Source organism: Myotis daubentonii, chromosome 18 (genome assembly GCF_963259705.1).
Source record: "Myotis daubentonii chromosome 18, mMyoDau2.1, whole genome shotgun sequence".
Classification (NCBI taxonomy): Eukaryota; Metazoa; Chordata; class Mammalia; order Chiroptera; family Vespertilionidae; genus Myotis; species Myotis daubentonii.
The window spans coordinates 26,270,079-26,294,722 of record NC_081857.1 but is presented as its reverse complement, the minus strand read 5'-3'; the positions used below and the strand labels follow the sequence as shown (position 1 = coordinate 26,294,722).

General features: G+C 44.3%; 1 protein-coding gene across 7 annotated transcripts in view; it reads left to right on the top strand.

Moving 5' to 3' along the window:
• The window catches only part of DNM3 (dynamin 3), a 372,210-nt gene that overhangs the window by 333,549 nt on the left and 14,017 nt on the right, over window positions 1-24,644 (top strand). For 5 of the 7 annotated variants that reach the window (XM_059675119.1, XM_059675122.1, XM_059675121.1 and 2 more), the window contains 3 exons: window positions 1,710-1,874; window positions 9,471-9,697; window positions 10,223-10,459. In XM_059675119.1, the coding sequence (XP_059531102.1) occupies window positions 1,710-1,874; window positions 9,471-9,697; window positions 10,223-10,459 (629 nt within the window). Of the gene's footprint in view, window positions 1-1,709; window positions 1,875-9,470; window positions 9,698-10,222; window positions 10,460-15,150; window positions 15,469-24,644 lie in introns of those variants that run through there. The other 2 variants (XM_059675120.1, XM_059675123.1) reach the window with 2 other exon arrangements.

Here is a 24,644-nt window from a genome sequence, read left to right as displayed (position 1 = left end):
GAAATGTGGCCACACAGCCAGGAGGTGACAGAGCCTGGATTTGAACCTCGAGCTTTCACTTTCAAATGCAAAACCCTCAGAACCACACTGCAGTGGCCACTGATTCTTAGAATTCACGCTCAGCCTGGAGCACATATGTTGTGGTTTTTTGCCCAGGAAAGAAATTTGGGGATATGAGTGGCTTTTCTCACTGCCATGGCTGACCTTTCCTTTGTCACTTTACCTATTTGTCCCAGATTCAATTATGTTTATATCACAAATTAATAAGTGAAAAACTACATAATACTTGATTAAATTAGTTCAGCAGCCAAAGACCATTTAAAAAAAACAGTATTGGGGAACAAATGTCATTGTTGAAACTTCCAATCCCCTATCTTGCGGTAGTAGCTGTAAGATGCCTCAGAAATGTCCTTGAAGTATCCTTGAAGCATGGGGTCATACTCTCAAGACTGAAAAATGACTTGTGTTTTAGAGTGAGCACATATTATTTTAATATTTTTTAAAGTATTGGATATTTCTGAGCAAGGGAAGCCTATGTAAATGATTAGAACCAATTTCTATCTTTGTTGTTGTTGATTTTGTGGCCTTCACATATGCATATTGATTCAAAGGAAAAGCTTGTCATTTATAAATCCATTTAAACCGTTTAGCACAGTTCTTTTCCTAGAACGGATTGGATGATTGAAAGCCTGGCAGATCAAAGTATGTACATATCCAAGGAGAAGTATTTCATGTTCACATTGGAAGCAATAAATTATCCCCCCCCCCTTTTTTTGCATTCGTAATTAAATCTTTCCAAATGCTAGAAAGCAGCCAGACCACTAACAATATTTGTATCATGTTCTGGGGCTTAGCTGGTTCAACCTGACTTGAAATGGAGACCATTTGTTCTAAAATGATTTCAGTGCCAAGCCAATAGGTCAGCGTTTAATGACGAAGATGCCATTCCAGCCCAGCCTCTGGTGGGGAAGCCAAAATTAATTAACTCAAGTCCCGCTGTATAGAAAACAGATGCTTCTCTCCTGTTGCACAAATAAAACCTTTGAGTATAGATGTGTCCTATTTTACTCAAAGAGTAACAAGTTGGAAGTTAACATTGTACGTTTTTCACAGTGGAGCCAGCCTTGGGTAGTGATGACAGAAGCCTGAATTTACATAGCGAATTCCAGCAAGTGCATGGAAAAGTGAATTATCCTCTATATCTCTTATTTTGGGTCCAGGCCAGGCCTAGGAATTTAGTTTTAAATCTGGGCTGATCCAAATGCTGATCCATTTCAGAGAGACCTGGGAGTCAGTTCCAGAAAACACCAAGGTTATTTCTAATCTACAGAATCCCTGGGGACCCCTCCCAGAAGTTTACATCTGCACATGTTTGGATTCCGTTCTTGGGCCAGCTTGCAAATGGCCTTATGGTTAGATTGCTCTCTAGAGGGATGTTGTTAGGTGCGCTGTTTATCCGGTTATTCATCTCAGCATTCATTCAGAATTAGAATACTTGCTTCTCCTAGACTGTGACAGACTACAAGAGGACTAATAACTGCCTGGTTATGATCTCTTTTTAGAATTAATGGCTGTGCGATAAAGATGTTACCAGCTCGTCATGTAACTACAAGTACAGTAAACAGAAGTTGATCATCTGATTATGTCTGGTGTTTTTCTTTCTTCTGAACGAACGTGAAATAATCCATGCTTCCTTTCCTTTCCGATAGACTGAAAATGATGAGAATGGCCAAGCAGAGAACTTTTCCCTGGACCCGCAACTGGAGAGGCAGGTGGAGACCATTCGCAACCTGGTGGACTCCTACATGTCCATCATCAACAAATGTATCCGAGACCTAATTCCAAAGACGATAATGCACCTGATGATCAATAACGTAAGTGATTAGAAACCCTCTCACTTTCACCTCAAACCCTTCCTACTATGGACATTGCTTACATTCTCTTGAGTCTCCTAGTGATATATTCTGGATGGTTTAAACACCTACTGCGGGTTCATTATTTTCCATGACAAATTGTAAGTGGCCGACCAGTGAAAGAGAACTGAGGAAAGAAAATGTGAAACTCCTAGCTACAATGCTAGGGTGTTCCCTATTGGATCCTAAACCTGGTTCTGCTGTAGACTCTGTTGGCCTACGACTCCTCACTGAACCTCTTTGGGTGTTTCCTCCATATGTAAAACACTACTCATAAAATGTACCTGGTTTAGGGACTTATTCCATTAGATAGAATATATGGAAGTACTATGAAAAATTTAATTATAAGAAGCTATTATGGGTGCCTATTGAAGAACTTTAATAGCCTTTATCCATATTTCAAGACTCCTTTCAAAATCATTTTCCTAAACATGACACTCGATTTGTTGTTCATGCATACATTCCTCAACTGTCAGAAGCTCTAAGCACTCATGTGAACACTCTTGTTTTTAACTCTTATCTTCACACATACTTCTCGTGTTCAAACAAGGTTAGTGGGATGCTTTGAAGTATCAGGAGCGGGTGAGCAGTATATGGAAAACTTGGAAACTCTGAATTGTGTTCTTAAGCTTGTTCAACGGCCTGCTGTGTGACTGGATGGAAATCGTTTTGCCCGTCTGAGCTGAAGTCACTTCTAAACCCACAGTAAGAACACCAAGCTGCCTCACGGAATTGTCAGAGAACATAATGAATGGGACCATATGCCATTTTGAAAAATATAAAGTACTAAACAAATAGTCTGTGTATTTTTAAAATTGCCCTCTTAACTTTGCTTGAGCGAGTTCAGGTTGTTCTGCCATGGTATATCCAGGCCCTTGCTTATTTAAACATTTCCCTGATTGAGTATCATTTATCTTTTCACTGTTTTGCCGAGAGTCATTAGGGCCGCCATCGGTTCAAACGCTGCTTTGCTCTGCACTGTATTCAATCATCAGCACAGGAAATAGCGCTTCCTGTCTAGAGCTACAAGAAGTAGCTGGACACAAATTAGTTAAAAGGAGAAAAAAGACCCTATTGCAAATCTATGCCACTTTCACCTTCTCAAGAAAAACACACACGCACATACACAAAGGAATGTGGGTAATTGCCCTGGCTGACTCCTCCCTGATGAGCTTGCTTCCCTAGTGAAATGGCTATACCCCACCTAGCGGGCAGTAGCCATGCGGGGAGAGCTCTGCTCAGTGTCCAAAAGGGACCTCACATAAAAGTCATGGGGATGTCCACTTCAATCAAGGCACCAGGTCAAACGCTGAAGCAGAGGCTCACAGGAATATGAAAAAGTCACAGAATGCTGGATTCTTACGAAATTATGGTTCTCTTTGTTTGAAATCCAACATTTCATACCAATCTGAAGACAGTTTTCCATATCTAGGACACCTGCTTTTCTTTGAGTATCATTTTACCCACTTTCTTACTATATATGTAAAAATAAGTATGGTTTTATATATTGTTTAAATTATGTATATAATTTTGTATATGTAAAAAGTGTAAACACCCTCTTCTCCATGGACTCATACCCTCACGGCATCGTAGTGTGCCATCGTCTCCGCCCTTTGTGCCTGTTCCAGAGTGCCCTGCCGAGTACAAGGAACAGAGACGTGGTGAGTACCCAGCACGTGCCACCCACGGTTGGTTTTTTATTTGATTTGAAGTGAAGAGAGCTTCAAGCGAGAGAATTAACCAAAGAATCACAACCAGAAAAGGAACACGTTGACTCCTCATTCTCAATTCCATCCACTCACCCCTGTGGCTTCTCTGAATGGCTTTGGGTGGCAAAGCTAAATGTCCTGCAAAACCAACGGTGGCCTCACACGGGTCCTCCCTTTGTGGACTGTCCCCGTGGAACGCGGTGCTGCGGCTTGTCACCTCTGACATGAGCACGGCCACTCCGCCTCCCGAAAAAGAATGTGTTTCAGCCAAGTTTCCTAAGGCTCAGAGTTTGGTGGGCAGTTTCCTTTGAAAGTTTACATTAAGTGCTCTGCCACTCAAGTCTCCATATGGAATTGTTTAAGAAGTTTAAAGCCAGCAATAAATGCCTCGCCTCAGACATACTGTAAGCCTTTGTCTATTGAAATGTAGCAGCTGTTTCATTGCTTAAACATACCAGGTAACAGCGACACAAAGAAATAGCACATTTATGACAGGCGGTCACTCTGGATGGGCTGCAGTCAAAAGCAGAGTTTGGTTCAGGAACTGAAAGTGAACGCACACGTGGCACCCCCTCGCTCACGCATTTGGGCGGCCTTTTCTCGGTAGCTCCCCCACCAGAAGTTTTCCACCAGAGAATTACGAACGTGGGCCCAGCTTTGTTCTAGGAAAGTGTGTGGCAAAGTGGCACATGATGCTGGGACTGAACCCACAAAACAGCCGCACGTTGGGTACTCACATTTTATAACAAACGGTGAAACTGAGGCTTTGAGAGGTTAGCTTATTCCAGACCGCACAGCTGGAGTTGGCTGAATCATGATGAAAACCCAGGTCTTCTCATTCAGTCGGATCTTCTCTCCAGTTCAGCAGCAGAAAATGCATATGGCACGGTTAGGAAAACCATGAGTCAACCTCTTCAAAGTAATGGGCTCCGAACCCCATGGCTTACGCCTGGGGTCTCTTCCCAGAGGTCCATATGCCATGAAGATTTAATTAGGGTTTGTTGAAATACGAGAAACAATATTTTAAATCTAAATAATTTAAAACATTGTTCCTCATATTTCAACCAGACCAGATAATGGAAAATAGAAGGTGAAGGTTTTATGAAACTTTTGAAGAACCAAATATGGAATCTAGAGGCCTTTCACCCGTGGCCGTGGACTGCGGCCTGGGCTCCTGGACCCTGGAGACTACAGCCCCTCTCCTGGGCGGCTGGCACTCCAGTGGAAAATGAGTAACACGTGCCCTCGTTTCGAAGCTGACCATCACTTTAATGCCCATGGAGCAGAGTGTTATTTTAAATGTTCATTATGTGAGAGGAAAGTGCATCTTAAAATACCAGAGCACGGATTTGTTTCCACGGGTCAAGAACTCAGCATCCTTCTGCAGAAAGAGATCCCGACCAGGCCCCGAAGGCCCCCCACCCCTGCTCCCCGACCCCCATCACTCCTCACCAGGGGTGACGCTCTTGGCTTCTTACAGTTCTGCCTGTTCTCAAACTTTGGGATCTCACAGGACAGAATCTCACAGCCATTTAGTGTCTAGTTGTTTAACACAACATGGTGTTTGTGAGTCAAAGGATGTGACTTTTTAAACAAGGAAAACATTGTTGGTCTTTAGCCAAACTAAACCCCTGGAAGACGAAGAAACGAGAGAATTGTGAGATCTCAAGGATTCACAAAATACTAACCAAGTTCCTCTCCAGACGACGCATCCTCAGGCTGCCAGTTACGTTTTCATGTGTCTTTGTGTGAACGAGAGCCCCCACCGTGTTCCACACTGTGGCCCTCCCGTCTAGAAACAGAGGGATTTTAAGGAAATGGTCTCCTTGGTAATGATATTGGATGAAAACTCTAGAAATGTCTCTTCTATTTGTAGAGGCTTTAAAGCGGTCTCAGCTAAAGACAAAGAAGGGTTAAGATCCAAAAGTATTGCAGGTTGCTAGAGAAGGGTTAAAGCAAGAGAGAGGAACCATATGGAACATTGCTAATGACCTCACATTCCTTTGCACCGAGGCGGACGTGTTGCAGTAGTGCCTGTTTTTCTAGCCCATGGAGTTTGAACTGGAATGAGGTTTTGTGTGTGAGAATTCTTTTGTGAGCCATACAAAGATGTATAGGTTCTAAGGTGTTATAATTAAAAGCATAAATCTTATTTTGCATCTCACATCCAAGTAGAATTCGTGTATGTCACGTTCTGTGAGGGTATTTTCTACATGCTGTTCCTCTGAAACGGACCTTGGTCTCTAATTGCCGTGCAGAGCCCTTGGTTTCGGTGTTTGTCCCGTTGACATTCAGAACACTCAGAAAGTCCCTGAAGTGTCTGGAAACTCCCCTAAGTACCCCCCCCCTGCTCCCACCCCCACCCCCACCCCGCCAACTAGCAGGAGAGAAAGGGAAGAGTCTTTCTAAAATTTTGCTTAAGTGCAAAGTAAAATGTCAACCTGGGTTCTTTATTGAACTCCATCTCTTGGTGCCTGTACGCTTGTTCTCCTTCCTCTACATGCCAGTGCCAGCTTAGCCTGTTTTCTGTAGCAGGAGTAGCTTCTGTATGCGGAGCACTGGCTACATGCTGGACATCGTGCCGGGCATTGGGTATTGATTCTTTCCCTGAATCCTTGCACGGCTCTTGAGGCAGCTACCACCATTGTCCTCAGGAAGGGAACCTGAGTCTCATAGAGGTTATTTGCCCCAAAACAGTGAGTGTTAGAGCTCAGACTCCAATTCAGAGCCATCTGACTCCAAACCACACCGTCTCTAACCACTGCACATGTTACCCTTTTCTCTCAGGCTCGTAATACTCAAATTATTCCAGAACATTGCCCAATCCTTCAGGGAGTCGGCAAGTCTTCACGTGTAACATTTTGATGTGGAAGAATTGATGCAAGGCAGATCTTTGATCAGAATGCTGAGACAGGCCCTGACTATTTTATTTCGTGGTTTGTTTGACAGTTGCTTCTTCATTCAGATCTGCTTTAAATCTGTTCTTGGAAGGACTGTCTTTTAAATTGTGTTTAATAGATTCTGAGTGATACTCCAGGAAGACGTAAAGCTTCCAAAGAGCTTAACCACCCGACGGCCAGTGCCAGGAAAATCGTCTGGTTTTGAATTTGGAGTTGCACCCTCCCTTCAAGTGCACACACACCCAATAGTGGAAGATTTGTGCAAATGTCCTGATTCCTCGGGTACAAGTGAAAAAATCCTTCAGCCCAGTTGACTGTATTTCCTCTAAATCTGCCTTTTCCTTCTTGACTTCTTTTGTTTTTTTGTGTGTGTTTTTTTTTAATATATTTTATTGATTTTTTACAGAGAGAAAGGGAGAGAGATAGAGAGTTAGAAACATCGATGAGAGAGAAACATCGATCAGCTGCCTCCTGCACATCTCCTACTGGGGATGTGCCCGCAACGCAGGTACATGCCCTTGACCGGAATCGAACCTGGGACCTTTCAGTCCGCAGGCCGACGCTCTATCCACTGAGCCAAACCGGTTTCAGCATCCTTCTTGACTTCTGATTTTTCTCTCCTCCCTCTCACCCAAACCTCAACGCTGGAGTTGTCTTTGTTCCTTTCTTCCTTGTCCTTCACATCCCAAACTAGTCCAGTAGGTTTTGCCTTTACACTGTCATTTGTACATGCCTATCTTTTCTATTCCACTGCAACCCTGCTAAATTCAACCCTTGTCATCTCACAAATGATCTACATTTATCTCCATTTGCAAATTCTTCTCCCATCACAGCGAGATTAATTTTCCTAAAGCTCTCTTTTATTGTTTCACTGACTTACAGCAGAGCCTTCCACAGCTCCCCATTGCCAAGTGGATAAAGTTCAAACGCTTTTCCTTGGCATTAGAGGCCTTTGCATCTGGCCCCAGGTTACCTGGCCAAATTTACCTTCCCCGGCTATCACACAGAAACCTGCTCCCCCAGACTCTTGTCTGAATGCATCTCGTCCATATTCAAACCTGGTTGACAAAACATGTGCAGAGGACAGTTCTTTATTTCCCAGGGAAGCTCTGTGTTTTCATGGAATTTTCCAGTTAGTAGAATTATTTGTGTGATTAGATGCTGTAACTACAACCCAGGAATTCTGAGTATCTGACCAGTGTTCCGATGTCTGCCTGAATCTGTTACAACAGTCCAATATACCGGCCTTCGGCCTTTCCTGGAGAAATTCAGTGACTCCAGAGAAGTGTCAGTGTTCTCATTAAAGGAGAAACCCAACAATCCAAGTGGGTTTATTTTTCTAGGCTTATGTTAATAGGCGTATTGCTACACCACTCTAAAATAATGGTGCTTACACATCAACGGTCCTTTCTAAGCACCCAAAGTGGGAGTAGGGGGTCATGGAAAGAACACTAGACTTCAAGTCAGCAGATTTGGGGTTCAACTTAATGTGTGGCTTTGGGAAAGTCTCTTAAAGTTCTCTGAACATCAGTTTCTTCATCTCCAAAATTGGGATAATAATACATTTCCTAAGTTTGAGGTGAGAACCAAGTCAGGTAACTTGTAAAGGCACCTGGGACACACCATATGTCATCAATTCTCACCTTGACTTTTTCCACAATTAATATTTCTGACATGAAGACACCTGTGACATTCAGTGGCATCTGGCATTCTGTCATAGTCCCCCTCTCCCCCATATATTTTTATTGATTTCAGAGAGGAAAGGAGAAGGAGAGAGATAGAAACATCAATAATGAGAGAGAATCATTGATCAGCTGCCTCCTGCATGTCCCACATTGGGAACTGAGCCCGCAACCCAGGCATGTACCCTTGACCAGAATCGAACCCGGGACCATTCAGTCTGCAGGCCGACGCTCTATCCATGGAACCAAACCAGCAAGGGCCATTCTGTCATAGTTTTAATTGGTGATGATTTTCTCTTTCTTCGTGGCACAAATGTATTAGTGGTGTGTCTTAAATCCAGTTGTATCTTGGATTTGATGAGATGTGGTTGGTTCTCTCTCCCTCAGAGCTGTGCCTCATGTGGAGTATCCATACTTTAGTCTGTTCACATCTATCTGTTGTATCAGTCCTCATCACTGTTAAGTAGCTTCTATGATTAACTTCTAGAAAGCAGAGAGCATATCATTTTTTGCATAATTCTATAAGGTGCTGTATTTAACAAATATTGACTTGTTGATGGAAATTCCACTTTCGAGAGCACATTGAAACCTAGGGTCTTCTGAGTATGTCAGTGATTTTGGTAAAAGCTGGGTCAAGGACTGGGAATACTGAGGAATGGATAACCTGTGTTAGGACATCAGTTTCTTTACATCATTGTTTCCTGTGGAAGATGCTGCTGGTTACCCCCTCATCCCTAAGCCAAGCAGCCTCAGACCATTGTGGGGAAGCTGGCTCAGACACAGGCCCTCTCGTCTGAGAGACCAGGTCCTCTCTGCAGATGCCAGGGTTTGGCCCTTTTTTCAATGAATCTGTGTCATGTTTTCCTTTCATGTTAATAGCCTCTACATCAGCAGTTCCCAACCTGTGGGTCGCAACCCCTTTGGCGGTCGAACGGCCCTTTCACAGGGATCGCCTAAGACCATCCTGCATATCAGATATTTACATGACGATTCATCACAGTAGCAACATGACAGTTATGAAGTAGCAACGAAAATAATTTTATGGTTGGGTCACCACATGAGGAGCTGTATTTAAAGGGCCAGAAGGTTGAGAACCGCTGTCTATGTGAAGGATTGGGAGGAGGATGAAGAAAATAGGAATGAACAGATGCACACTGCAGCCCTTTTCCAGAGACGTTTGCAGACTCTGTCCACAGTCTCCGGCCCAGTATCTACCATCCAACCACTCACTCATTCCCTTCTTACTTTTTTGTGGTGACCCGACAGGTGAAGGATTTTATAAACTCAGAGCTCCTAGCACAGTTATATTCCTCAGAGGACCAGAACACTCTGATGGAGGAGTCGGCGGAGCAGGCCCAACGCCGGGATGAAATGCTTCACATGTACCAGGCCCTTAAAGAAGCCCTCGTGATCATTGGCGACATCAACACGGCCACCACATTCATCCCTGCCCCGCCGCCCGTGGACGACTCCTGGATACAGCACACTCGCAGGTAGGAAGCTGGCTCACGCATCCTGAGGCCTGCCAGGCTGGGGCAGTGCCATTTACTGGGAGTACTCCCCTGAAACTCTTTAGAAAAAAAGAGGAACAAATATTTAAGTTCAGCAGTGAGAGAGAGGGTCAAGTCATCCCAACTCCTGTCAGAAACAAGCACCATGCATCAGTACAGTGGAATGTTACACAGCCAGTAAAAAGTAAGACAGGTCTATAAATACTGAAATGAAAAGGTAGTCAAGTTCCAGTGAAGCTTAAATAAAAGTAATTTATATAGAGAGAGAAACTACTGTAGAACATAGTTACAAAGAAACTCCTATTGGCTGACTCTGTGGCGTGAGGGGGTGGGGGAGGGAACCTTCCCCTACCCTTTACCTTCTTATTATGCCTTTAAACGTTTCTAACATTTATCGGAGTTTCTCAGCCAAAAAATAATTTTTAAAAAGCCACGAGGAAGTTACAAAATGTGTTTTTAAGATGCAGAGAGAAAGTAGGAGTGGTAAACGGTTGGTCTCTTTCCCAGGTCGCCCCCTCCGAGCCCCACCACCCAAAGGAGGCCGACACTGAGCACCCCCCTGGCTCGGCCTGGGTCTGGCCGAGGGCCCCCTCCTGCCATCCCGTCCCCGGGACCCCACTCAGGGGCTCCCCCAGTTCCATTCCGGCCGGGCCCATTGCCGCCCTTCCCCAACAGCAACGACACATACGGAGCCCCCCCGCAGGTCCCCTCTCGGCCCACCAGGGCCCCTCCCAGTGTCCCCAGGTAAGTGTACTGCGCGGAAGACAGTGTGGGGTGCTCTTTGGTTCTCTTTTCGTAGCACAACAGACAAAAGTTACTTGAAAAAGAAAATTGCAAAGATAGTATCATACACGTTTGCAGTTTTCACCTGGGAGGGGAATCCTGGGGAATTGCTGAGTTTTACACCATTTAAAAACCAAAATGTGGTCTAAACCTCTCCTTTATCAACTGGCACCAACTGAAGGGGCCCCAAGAAAACTGGGTCGAAAAGATTGACGTTTTGGCAGCTGTTTGTAGAATTTAATGGAAAGCTTTGAAATGAAAGAGCCATGGCTGGGCTGAGGCAAGCTGTGTGCTCCAAGGTCATGAACCTATCACCAGCTAAGTCCTCACCTTCTCTGTTACCAAAGGAATTCCCAAAAACCACTGACTTCAAGGGTTATTATCCATCTGCCCTCTGAACTATGACCCTTAAGCCCAATATCATTAACATTAATGTAGGCAGCATAAAAATCCGCTGGTTAGTCTGTAATTATTTTAAACTAGCATAGAAATTTTACATAGGCATGATGCTTGCTGTATGCAGTCGTTCCCCCCACACACCATATAAGAGACAGAACACTGTACATTTAAATTAGACATTTTGGCATTTATAAGCAGATTTTTGCCTCAATTGTAAAACAAAATAGCTGGCAAATAAATGGAGCTTGAAAGATGTATATAGTTAAAGCTAGATTCTCACCTTCTTACATTTATAATCAAAATATGTGCAATATGTATAATTAGAGATTTATAAAATAGAAGGAATTAGATTTTTAAGAATAATAACACATTTTAAAAGGAAAGAAAATTAGCTCATATAGAAAGTTCATTTTTAAAAATTCAATTCAGAGGATTAAAATATTTGTATGTTCCATGAAGGAAAACTTGACTAGACATTTAGCAGAAGTGACTTCCACTCACCCAGGAAACCTGAGTCCCCTCCCGCTCTGATTACCATGACTACATTTATTGGGATCTTCAGGGTGCCAGGTGCAATGAAGACACCGGCCTCTGAAACTAGTAAACCCAGGCTCCTGGAGCAGGAATGGTCGGGATGTGGAGTCACCCTTGCTCTGCCACAAACCGTGGGCAACTCACCTACCTCTGAGCAGCACATCCTCATCTAGGAAACGGGGGACACATTCAGCAGGCTGTTGCCCACGTCATGTGAGATGAGGTGTTTGAAAGAGCCCGGGAAACCGCTCTTATGGGAATGTTGTTACCATTATCATCATTCTGGTCCCAATCAAAGAGGATATAACACTCTTAAACCTATAATTTTTTTTCTAAACTCAATAAAGTTGGCTTATTATTTTTTTGGAACTGAACTAAATTCTAGGCATCACATGAATAACAATAGCTAATGTTTCATGTGCTCTCAATAGATCTAGGCTCTGCCCTCATTGCTTTGCAACTACATTTGGGTTTAACACAACAAACCCAATGAGATGGGTTATTATCCATTTTGCAGACGTGGCACAGAGGTTAAGCAACTTGCCCCAGACTGCTCCCCCCGGGCCCCGGAGGAGCTGGGTTCCGGTCCCCAGCAGTCTGCCTGCAGAGCCCCGGCCCCCAACCACAGCACCAAGGGATTCTCAGCCCCGACACTGCTGACATGTTTAGCAGCATCCTGGCCTCTTCCCACGAGATGTCAGTTGCCCTCCCCCAGTGTGACTACTAAAATGTCTCTGGACATCCCCAATGCCAGGGGTGAGGAGCAGAGAGCCCCCCTCACCGCCTGAGAAGCTCTGCCTACAGGATCCACTAGCCTCTCCCGTGCATGTGAGAAAACATCCACGTCAGTGCCGAGCCTCCTACAGGCCAGATTAAACTAATGTTGTAGGGAACCTCAGGTTGACTGGAACAGTGCCTGTTGTTGTGCGAGGAAGGTATGGAGACCACTGGGGACTGAGGGCTGGTGTGGGAAGGCAGGGGCCCCATCCAAGCACCTGGAGCTGGCCATCTTATCTGTTGAGCTACAGGAGGGAACCAGAGCGACCTGGTGCTGCCTGTCCCCCAACGAAAATGCATGACTTTGCCTGCACGCTTGGTTGCCTTGGCCCCTGCTGCAGAGAAGCTAGCATGCCAGTGCCCTTCAGACATACTGTGCCATGCTTGATGGGGTGGGGTCGCCCTGGGTGTTTCCGAGCTCGCTCACAGGAGGCGGCGGCAGGAACCTGCATGTGCCTGTGCGGTTTTCTCCCAGCTGGAGGGAGGGGACACCAGGTTTCATGCGTCTGCGTTTGGGCATTTATAGGACAGCAGTTGTGTTATTCAAAATTTCTAGAGTATTCTTAAGTTGGAGACAGACTTAACTCGATCTGGCCTTGCAGAATCTCCAATGTGAAAGAGGAGAAAGAGTTCACAGTATAAGAGGAAAGGGGGGTGTTTTGGGCTGAGCCCTCAAGTTCGGGCCAATTAGGGGCGTTGGGACAGAAATCCTTGGGGAGGGGCCGGGTACCTGAGAGAGAGAGCAAGAATGACTCTGTCAGGATCCGTCTGCCTATTCAAGTTTAGCTTAAGATGGAGAATTCTGACCACATAAAGTCTGTTTTTAATAAAAGCCAGAGCAGGAATCCTACCAAATGCAAGCCAGAAATGAGGTTTAAGACTTCAAAAAAAGAAAGACAGACAAAGATGAAAGAGAGAAAGAAAGAAAAAAGAAAGAAAGAAAGAAAGAAAGAAAGAAAGAAAGAAAGAAAGAAAGAAAGAAAGAGAAAGAAAGAGAGAAAGAAGTTGAGTTTTTTTCAAAAGCTCTTGTTGAGTTTTCACCTTGTTCTCTTTATTTATATTCTCTTTGCCCTCCCTGATTTGCCTACATTTTTTCTATGAAAAACTTTAAAAAGCTGAAATGCCATTATCCATCATCTCCAGGAAGACAGCCCTTCGCTTTATGAGAAGGAAGTTTGATTCCCCCCACCCCCACCCCAGTTCTTTGCTTTCTTAAGGGCCCTTTCTCCTCTTTTATCTGAAACCAGAAACTCATAAAATGACAGGACAGCATGGGCAGTGTCCCGCTGGCTTGGCGGGGGGGGGGGGGGGGGGGGCAGTGGGGGGTTGGGGGGACTTAAGATCACAAAGGCCATACCTGAATCATTGGGCATGTGCCTGTGCAGTTTTCTTCTGGATAATTCCCTACTTCATTAGCAAGTTATGATCTTGACTTTTAAGAGCCTATACACTTTTATTTTAACCCAATTCAAAGGTAATGAAAGCACATGAATTGTACAGAAACCAGGAGCCTTCTGCTTAAAAAAAAAAAAAAAAGAAGGAAAAAATATGATTCTATCTTTCTATTGCCATGTAAAGACAGAGGGAGGACAGAGGCTGGTGGAGTCACTTTTGGCCCAGCTCTTCTCAGCTGCTCAAGCTGTTCTGGTTCATATGCATGGAGCCTTTCAGGGAGGGAGCTGGAAATATTACAAACTACACGCCTGTTTTAATTAATTCCACCTGAACTTGGGGAGTGTCTCGGTCCCAGAGAGACTCACCAGCACGGATACTTCTGTCATTAGTAACTTGAGTTTCACAAATCCGATGTGTGGGACATTTTCTGTTGCCAGAGTATGTGGGTCGCCCCTCTCACCCCACTCAACCTCTGTGGAGGGGCTGAACCTGTTTGACAATCCCAGCCAGTCATGTCCTTGCTCAGCAAGATGATCTTAAACATACATCACCACCTGGTGAGGAGTCCTGTTCTCTTACTTGAAGCTCCTAACTCTTCATCATGCACTAACTTTAGGGCCGATGTAGCTATTTTCAGTTACAACTTGGTAAAATTAGGTAATTGGGAATCACAGCCTTGGCCATGAACAGAACAAATGAACTGAATCGGAGTGTTTTCCCTGGCAATAGGCGATTCTGGCGTTATTTCACGCATTTGTCTTCTCCCCTTTCCTTGGGCTGAGCTATTTTGCAACCGTCAGAGGGGGGATCAGAGTGGGAGGAAGGGTCTCTATCCAAGGAAAAGCAGACTTCATTGACCTCACCACTCAGTCTTCTGTTTTTAAAAAGGTTGAAAAATAGAAGCACTGTCTTGTAACCACCCTCCTCACCAAGGCTGGTGGTGTCTTCTGAAAATGGCAAAACTGAATCATAGGCAAGAATGTGCTTTTCCTCCAGCTCGTCCACATGACAGTAACACAACATAGGAACCAAGAAATGCTCCACTGAAAGCCTCTGGTGAGGCCCCACGAGGACACTGGCATCCTGTGCTGCATGATGGCCCCGGGGTGACCTCCAGATTACCCCAGGGTTTCCCACGTATGTCCTCTCATTTAGGCGGTTTCCTTGACTCTGCAGGGCACACATTGAGCCCCACCACAGTCCCACATTCTCAGTAACTCACCACTAAACCAATCATGGCAAACGATACAGAAATCTCTCTACACAGAGACAGTCCGTGCACTCACGTTCTGTTCTTTACGGAGATCAAAGCCATTTGATTCTCTTTACCATTTAGTTCATTCCTACTATAAACGTTTGACCTGCTTGCCCTGATGGGCTATAATTCCTTCACATATTTCATATGTTGATTCGATTGACAGTTCACACAGAGTCCCTTTCACTTATGGGTAAGGTCTCCTTGTTTTGTTTTTTCAGCCAGTCCCCCAAAGTGTGAGTAAAGACAAACCCACAATTCTTATGAGTGTCTTTGCATCCCTAACATCAAGGTTTGGTGCCATGAAGGATGAAGCAGCTGAACCTTGAAGTCGGGGGCACAGGGCCCACGGACAGTTAAGCGACTCGTGTGACTAGCCTGTGTCTGACTCCCCCGAGCCATGTCCTGGGAACGTCCCGCCTTGCTCTCTCCTCAGCAGCCCTGTAAGAGTGTGACTCCTCTTAGCAGCTGGGTGCTATTTGGACAGAGGATGAACTCGTCTTGTGATTTCCCATCTCAGCCACGCATGAGCTTTCTGTTTTCCCCACCGTCCTCCCCTTTAAAGAACAAACAAATAAATTCATGATTAGGAATTTGGATTTTTTTCAGGGAACAGTTTTTATTTTTAGCAACTGGCTTCAAAAGTCAAAAAAAAAAAGTCCTTTTTTTAAAAAAAGGTATGATTGCCCAGAATAAAATCAACTCTGAGGTATTCTTCCTGATTCTTAATATTTCAGGCATCTCCTGAGGCTACTGTGTTCCAAAATTTGTTACTGAAATCCCCAGCGTAATTAATAACTCATTGCAGATTTAACATGAGTTGTCATGGTGCTTAATATATTTTGATGAAAACAGAAATTTGGCCACAAGCTGTTCACTAAAGAAAATGTCCAATTTTGTTTCAGCCCCTCAATTAACTATCCCATCAAACTCCTTCTAGTTCCACAGTGACTGTGGTTGTAACATGATAGTTCACTGAGGAGGATCAATGGGTAATGTCGGAATGCTTCATTCTTCGGGTGTTGGTTTCAATCTAGTCTCAGTGAAGTAGGTGGTCTCCTCTAGCAACTTGCATCTACGCAGATGTCTCCAATCTGCCACAGTCCAGAAGGATGGGTTCTGTGTAGACGAGGCCCAGGAACAGAACTGCAAGTGTTCCGAGGACCAGAATTTGGGAGCTTTGCGCGTATGTCAAGGGAGGCTTCTGATTAGGCCTTTCTGTTTGCAGTGTGTCCTTTATCTCACTTTCCCAATCACCCAAGGTTGCAGGAGAGTAAGAAAGGAAGGAAAATAAGAAAGGATCTGCAGGAAGCAAAGTGCAGGCAACACCAGTACCGGCAGACAGCAGTAACATCGCACAGTATGTCGCTGGTGGCCCAGTGGTGGCTGGCATTGAGTTAACCAGATACAACTGCTTCCTCGTCCCAGGACAGATCGCAGCAAATCGCCCTGGCATTGTCCCATTTGGGGCCCTAAATTGCTAAGCTTCAACCACTGCAGACAAAGCCTTTCTGAGTCTCAGGGTACCCAGCTCTGGCCCAGGTTTCACCAGATTGGTAAGAGGAAGACAGCCAGGGTGGGAGCCAGGCCGTCGGCCACTGACCAGTGAAAAATGCCCAAAACGATTATTCTTCCTCTAGCCAGTCAGCAGCAGACTGCCCCCATCAGCATCTGCCGACTGTTCCTATATCCAAGTTGATGTCAGCTCAAAGGAAAAAAAAAAGGAGAGAGAGAAAACTCTACCCAATGTCCGCAGACACACAAGCTTGAGCTGGCTTTATCACTGCCCCCTTTTGTCTCCCTCACTGCAGAAAAATAATGCTTTTCCAGGAAACCTTCACGTGTGGGCAGTCACGGTTAGACGGCATGTTTTTCCAGGTCTTCCCGGTTTCATGGCACAACACAGTTCCTGGCTTTTTTCACCTTTAAATTTTATCCAACCAGCAAAATACCAGAAGGAGCTGCTGGGTCCTTTTTCCTTCCCTCTGACTTATCTTAGACGTGGACTTGAGGTTCCCGGAGTTGCTTTCGCCGATAAACAGCCAGGAAAGTGAGCATGAAGATAGAAGTGCTAGTTCTTCACTCAGAATGTGCTTTGAGTGCCTGCCTCCAGCACTGTGAGGAAGGAGCTGAGGATTTAGCTGAGGGCTCCAAGGCTGCTGTCTGCTTGTCATTTCTTTGTTGCTGCCTAAACATAGGATTCTAAAATGCCTGACACTGAAATCCTTTAGTTTACCCAGGCCCCAGAGTATTGTAGCCTTTGTCTGGGGGAACCTCCAAATCTAAACACATATTTATACCCTTTAGTTGCCAAATGAAATCCATCTGCCTTACCAAATGCTGTTGCCAAAAGAATATTACACTTCGGGTCTGGCCAGTATTTTTAACTGTGGGGGAAAGGGATGGTGTTGGAAGGGCCTCGGGTTTGAGAGAATCTGCTTGTGTGTTTTGTGATGCCGCATTACTGGTATTCGGAGGAAGTTTAGGTCATATGGCACCTCTGACCAAAAATAGGAGAAATTCTACATGGGGCAGAGTCTGAAGCCTCAAGGTATTTGGGCAGTCCTCCCTGTGGCATGGTATTTGCTCCCCCCCCCCCGCCCCCCCCGCTGCTTTTTCAGCCATCAGAGCCACATGATAGACACAACCGCAAATAACAAGTGCTCTAATTTCTGGAAGTACTTTCTAACTGTTCCCATAAACACGAGGAAATGTCCACCCTGCTTTCCAGTCAGAATTATCAGCTCCCAGGAATGGTGCAAAGAGCACACGTCCCGGCCAAGGAACATGCTTAGTCAACATGTTAAGTGCAGGATGAGCCTCAGTCCCTCCTCATCAGTGGCAAGGCCAGGCCTTCTTGACTGGAGAAGTTCACAATCCCCACTCTTCCTACAGTTGACATTGCCCTTTAAACACAGAAAAATAGGATAAGGTGTAAATACTTTTCTCACTGCTCTTCTCGGAACCCAGTAAGTGTGCAGGTTAATATAAAATCTAGAAATAAGCTTCATTCCTTCCCCGTTTTTGTGTGTGGGAGGGTGAATGAACCAACTGAGAGGGGGAATGAGGTGAAGATGTGGATAGTTTCCAACTAGATAAACCATCACCAGTGAATCCCCAAGTTTCTATGACAATTTTGAAAAACCAAGAGGGAGTGAGATGGTGTGAGAAGACATCAGGTGGCTTTTAATATGACATAGAAAATGAACTTATTTTACAATCAAATACCCCCGTTGCCTCCACCATGTGAAGACTGCCTCCATTTAGTTTCAGACTTCCATGAGGCAGCTTTGATTAAATGTATTTTGGTGCATATATATGGCATTCTTCTAGAATGAGACCTCTTATGAGAGTAGGAGATGAGAAAGACTTTTACGGGTACATTGCCACCCAGAGAGACTAAAATGAAAGTAGTCCCCTTGGCAATGGATATTTATGTAAGATATATTCTGGACCATGTGTATTTTTAAAGCTTAAATATCAGGATCATTCTCAAAGTCAATTTTAAGAGTGAATGAAAGTTTCCCCTTGAATAAATCTCTGCTTAGTGTCACGTTCAAGGGCCTTAGCCAGAAGTCAGCCCACTTGCTCTCCCTTAAGATCATGGATGAGAAGCTATAAAAACTCTAGAAAAGGCCTGCTGATTTCTAAAACAACTAGAATTTAATTTTGCTGTTTAGTAGTGTTGGAAAATATTTTAATAACTAAAATAATAAAACTTCATGGGAAGCCAATTCTACCTTAATTATCACCTCAGGGTGGAAAATTAAGGAAATATTAGTCAATGTGTTAACTAGAGAAACCACTGCCATAATTTGCCTCCACATATCTGGGTATAAAGTCAAAATAAAGCCACATACTATTGGGGCGGGGGTGGAGCAAGCGTGGAGTTTTAGCTTTAACAACAGTCGTATTAGAGCAGGACATAAATTCATGGGCCAGAAACACCCCAGTGGCTCATCAGTGCCCTTCCATAATTTAAATGCCTACGGCTTAGGAAACTGTAATGAGGGATGTTGATTTGTTTTAATATTTCAATACCCTCATTACTATCATAACACTTAGTACTTGAAAACTAATAAAAATACTGAAAACTCAATTTACAACACCAGCATCTTTGAATAAACAGGTTAAAATAGTGTTTCTCACTTTTGCTTGAAACATTGTGGGATTGATTACATCTTATAGGTTTCCTTCTTTTTAAATGTTCTCGCCTCCTCACACTCAGAACCTTCTCTCCTTATGTGGCTATTTGATATCTGTTGTTCATTCATAGTCATCCAGGTGACTGAGCAGGAATGCACACTCATGCCAATAACCATTGTTACTATCGTTCCAAAATCCCCTTCCTTGTAGAGCAAGGCATCTCAGAACCATATTCCTAAAGGCCACAAGGAAGCTTTACAATTTATGAATACTTCCAACATCTTCCCCAGACTATTCAGTTTTTAGTTAAAATGTTGTTTTTATCATTAAAGTTTGATTTCCTGGGGGGTTTCCCCCTATGGATCTCAGACCACTCTGTTCAAGTGCATTCTGAGATGTAAAAATACATAGCTAGAATAATGAAGGTAGCACTGACCATCGTCTCCAGTTCAGAAAGCAGCATTAAATCGGAAAAGCAAGGTTTTAGAGTTAGACCATCCCTCCATTCTGTATTCTCTCTGCTCAGGACCCCAGCCCTTCCCACTTCCCATGACTCGCAGTCAGGCCCCCACCCCATCATTTAGGACAGTCTGCTTTGGTTACTTAGGAGGGACACCTGCCTGCTTGCTGTGTTTGGCAGGCCGGCAGGATGAGGTAATCATCAGAAGAAAATGTTCTGGTTCTTTGGCCTCAACCACGTACAACATTATTCAAAAGAGTTTCCTGGGAGTGGGGTCGCAGTGGCTCTGAGATCCCCTGGTGGCACATTCTGTAGGAGGATGGAGGAACAACACTGTCCACGTTTTTGATCCCTTGGAGAATAATGAAGATGGAAATTCCATCTGCCTTTGCCTTTCCTTTCAGCGATGTTTACAGACAGATGAGAGCCTTTCATTTGTAAACATCATGGCTTTCCTCTCTCCGTCCAAGTCCCGCCATCGTCTTTAAGCTCGGCTCCCGTGCTCCTGAGAGCAGTGCGTTCCTAAAAGCAAACTTTGCAAACTATTTCTCCAGGACGATGGCAGTTTTTGTAAGACAGATGCCTCAAAGACATATGGTTTTCATAGATTTTTCCGTCTAGACTGGCTTTATTTAGTGACTTTTGGTCTGAATTGGCCTAGTTAAAGTTTCTGTAGGAGCTTGTATAAAAATTTTAAGTGTGGGCATACCACTAAGGTGTAAAACAAAAAGTTTGACTTCTTCTTGGCCAGAGATGAAAAGGGGTCGGCTGAGAATTTCCTTCAGGTTAAGTAATTCTGATCCTTCTGGAAGCCCAGTGTGTCAGCTCCCACAACACTGTCCAAAATGGAAAGACTTACCCTAAAAATCTGATAACTGCTAAGTGCATATACTCCTCAGTTTTCCTGAGTGAATGCTTTGTGTTCCAGTTGGGGTGTGTGTGTGTGTGTGTGTGTGTGTGTGTTAGAAAGCTCTAATTCTTTCTGCAGACTCTTCACATGGCTGAGGGGACATATGATTCGGTGCCCTTTTAGCACCAATTTTTACAAACACAGCATTTCCCGCATTAAAAAAAAACACCCAGCGAGCCACTGAGTAAAGTACATTTAGGAGTTTTTGTAGCGCCTTCAACCACCAAAGAAAATGTAGGTTTTGAGCCAGTCAGGGACACTTTTAGAAACAATAGGACACGTGAAGAGGGCAAGAATGACTTCCACACGCGCCCAGAAATCAGCCTTCTGCCCCCACTTTTGCAAGAGCTAAGGAAGGGACCCGCTCCAGCCCTGGCCCAGCAGCATCGGGAGGTGGACAGAGCAGATGTGGGCCGTCCTGTCCCCGCCAGTCTCATCCTTGGCTTCGCGCTGAGCATTTAATTGGACTTAGTCACATGTTTGTTCACTGAGACCGCAGCTTGAGGGGCACACTGTCTCTCTGTTTTTCTGTTTGCTTTTAACTTTCTGGTTTTGAAAATCTGAACTCTAGGGCATGTTAGAGCTCCTCCTGCTGGAATGTTTTTGGATCGCCGGGATTGTAATGAGTCAAGGGCTGCTCTTTGTCTCCATCTCTGCCCCTGGGACTGCTGCAAGCGACTAGAAAAATATCACCCCGTGAATTTAAAACTGGCCTTTTAACCCACCAGGTATCGCGGTCGGGCAGAAACGAAATGTCGGTACAATATAAATCTTCAAATTACTCATGCTCTGGGTTTTTTTGTTTGTTTATTTGTTTAAAAAAATACAGGGAATTGAAGGACTCTCTTTTCCATCCATATCTCTAATTCCATACTTCCACTCTCTGAGGTGAGGCCCAAGTCGGATTCTCATGCCCAGAAGGATCTCACTCCCTCTGGGAAAGGGGCCAGAGTCTTTCCAGGCTCCGAGGTAGGAAGGAAGGTTATACTTTGATACGGAGATTCAGAGCTGTGTCTTCCTTCGCCGTCGCTGCTTTCTCGTTTCTCCCTGATTTCAGATGACAAAGGCTGGTGAGTCTCAGCAGTGGGAGCTTGCCTCTCCCAGAAGCTCCTTCCTAGCACCTCCTTCCCAGCCTCCCTCCTTCACCCAGATGGCTGAGTAGCCAACCTTTCCTTCCCTGGAGCTGGGTGGGAGTGAGGGGAGGGCAGGGGCACAGGACAGAGAAGATGAAGAGGGTTAGAGAGAGTTCTACCCCAGCTGCCACCAATGGGACTAGGTTTCTACAGCATGTAAGTTCTTGGAGAGCTCTTTGGGGATTTCTCAAGAAAGAGAGAGAGGAGGGGGAAAGAAGGGAGGGAGGTAGAGTGAGAGACAAAGAAAAGGGAAAAAGTCATTGTTAGGGACACTGCCTAACTGCATTCCATAGCCTTGTATATGTGAATCTCTTTAAAAACCACATGCTTTCTCTCCAATGTAGCTTTCTCATTGCAATTCTCCTGCCTTCTGCTTTTTTTTTTTTTTTTTTTTGCAATCATTCCGTCTTTTTCTTCTACCCAGCTTATCTGTTGTCAGTGAGACAGTGCAGAGTTTAAAATATAAAAAAAGTTCATCTCAAGAAGAATGCTTTTCAGAAATCATAGTTTGATAAAACTAAAAATCCTCTACATCATCTGCTTTATGCATTAGGACTTAGAGCAAAACAAGTAATTTACACACTTGCTTTCTCAAACTGACTTCTCATTTTCTCTTCTCCCCATGTACTGTTTCCTCTTCTGGAATGCCAGGCCCCCCACCTTCCTGGTGCTCTGGAAGTCCTTCCAGATCCCCAGTCCCTTTCCAACTCCAGGCTAAGACTCCAGGGGCCCCTCCAACTCCCGGGGCACTGTCCTGACATTGCACTGGTCCTACTGTTTCCTCACCTCTCCTTCTATCTCAACTAGAAACAGCTGGGCAGTAACTATCTTTATTTCTGTACCTCTACGTCTTCACACAAACAGGGCTCATTGAGGGAATGCAAAACTACAGAGTGAGTTCATGTGCAATAGTTAATCAAATTTTATTTTTTAATTATCCCAGTGTTTTGTGTATTTTAAGAAATAATTTAAACACAAACACTTTCTCGACCTGTTCTGTTGTCAACCTTGCCTGGATGAATGCTATTGTAAAGTTCTTTCTATGAATCATAAACGGAGCAGAGCTAATGTGGGCAAGTTGTCCTCTCAGCTGCATTTTTGCTGCCTCCACAGAAGTGGGTATATCAGTAGCACCCCTACAGGTGAAGTCCAAATCAGATATTTAAGACAATGCAAAGGAAGACTGCCAATGTAGATTATATGACCATTTATCTCAGAGACTAATTCATACAGGATATTATAGGTTTGTATCATCAAATAAAAATTATAGGCTCTTTTCCTCCTTAGGTTCCTATTTCAAATTTCATCAATCAATTCATACTTTCCCAGTGACATACATTATAAAGTCACGGGTTGATTTCACAGGGGAAAAAAGCTGGCTCTGATATGTAGCAAGGATCACATTAGAGAATTCCTTAGACCCTCAGAATGTACTCCAAGTACTATGTCCTTTCCAACTCTACTGTAAACTATTCATGGACAGTATTGGCTTACTCTGTTGCTGACATGGAAAAGGCCAAAAATATGCTGGATAGCATCCTCTAGTATTTTTCATAATAAGTTACAAAATATAATCTTCCATGTGGACACAATCATTACTTTTACAGCATTCTTCTGGACTTACCCTTATACCTTCTACATATATAAAACCTGTCTTGTGAATAAATGCTCAAAATAAGAAGCAAAGTGCAAACACAACGTTGACATGTTAAATGCTGCGCCCCATAATCTGTCTCTTAGAGCAGACATTCGCAAGAGGAGGTCCTGGGTCATAGCTAGCTGCCTTTCCACTTCCCCTGGAGGTGCACTCCTGTCAGATTTGACCTTGGGTAAATTCACTCATTCATGTTCTCTGAACTGCTCTCGGGGACGCTGCCCTCTGCAGGTGCTATGGAAGGCCGTACGCAGGACAAGGTGTAATCTCGGTTCATAGGAATTTTACAACGCCATTCAGATGATAAGCTATGCATACAGGCCTTAAGCTTTGAAAAGGATGAAGTCATTCAAGAGGGTTGTGGGCAAACAAGGATTCCGGTCCCTGGGAGGGAGATACGTGGGCACCCCACCCCTAAGCCAGCTTGCTGATGCCACCAGAGTCAGTATTGCCTGGTGCAGCTCTGGGGCCTGTTCAATAGACCCCCTGGGAGAGGTGCTCTTCACGATGTTAGAAAACTCAGAAGTAGTTTTTGTTTTCTAAGAAATTGGCCAAATGTAGCCAAAAGAAAGGAGGTATCTTATTTCTTGTGGTTTAGTAGACAAATCCTTCCCTTTTTTCCTTTTTTTTGGACCTGTTTCATAACAAGATAAAAAAAAAAAAAAGTTGGGCAAGTTGATGTCAAGTTCTCATGGCTCCTAGAAACCTGAGATGCATAACCCTCCCGTGATCCTAAATGTAATTCTATGTAAATTGAATTTTGAGACAGTGATATTTTAAAGCTTCAATTATATTTAATAAGTAGAACTTGTAAAAGAAGCCTATCGCATATTCTTTTTTATGCAAGTAACTACCCACTGAGATATCATTCCTCTAGAAGTGTCGATCTTTGTATATCTTTTTTTAGGGTTTTCTTTTTTTTTTTTTTTAATCTGCGTCTACCAAGCTAAGTAGGTTGGACTTCAACCACACCCTCTCAAGGATAAGAATTTGGAATGCATGTTTAGAGACGTTTGCTTTCTACACAAGCATCCCTAAGCAAGTAGTTATTTCTCTGGTGATGAAGAAAACTACCATAGTACAGCATCTTGGGCCTTACCATATAAACCTAAGACGGGTTTGACCCGTGCTTGTGTCCCACTCCCAAAAATATCAAAGTCTCTTTACCACATTTCTTTCATCCCTCTTGAGATTTTCCCCCCCAGCACTTTCTCTTATTGCTGGGACATTATCTGGCAAGTGGACTGAACTGCTAAAGTAAAAGGAGGTCAGAATTACGTATCATGCCTTAGAATCATGGTTTTCAAAGCCTAGTCCCAGGACCGGCAGCATCTGGGAACACGCTAGAAAGGTCTCGGCCCATTAGATCTCTGCGTGGGACCCAGGATCCTGTGCTTTAACAAGCCCTCTGGGGCACTCGGGGGCGCCGGCTGGTTGGGGAAGCGCTGCCTTGGAACACGCAGTGTAAGGAATCTGACCGGCA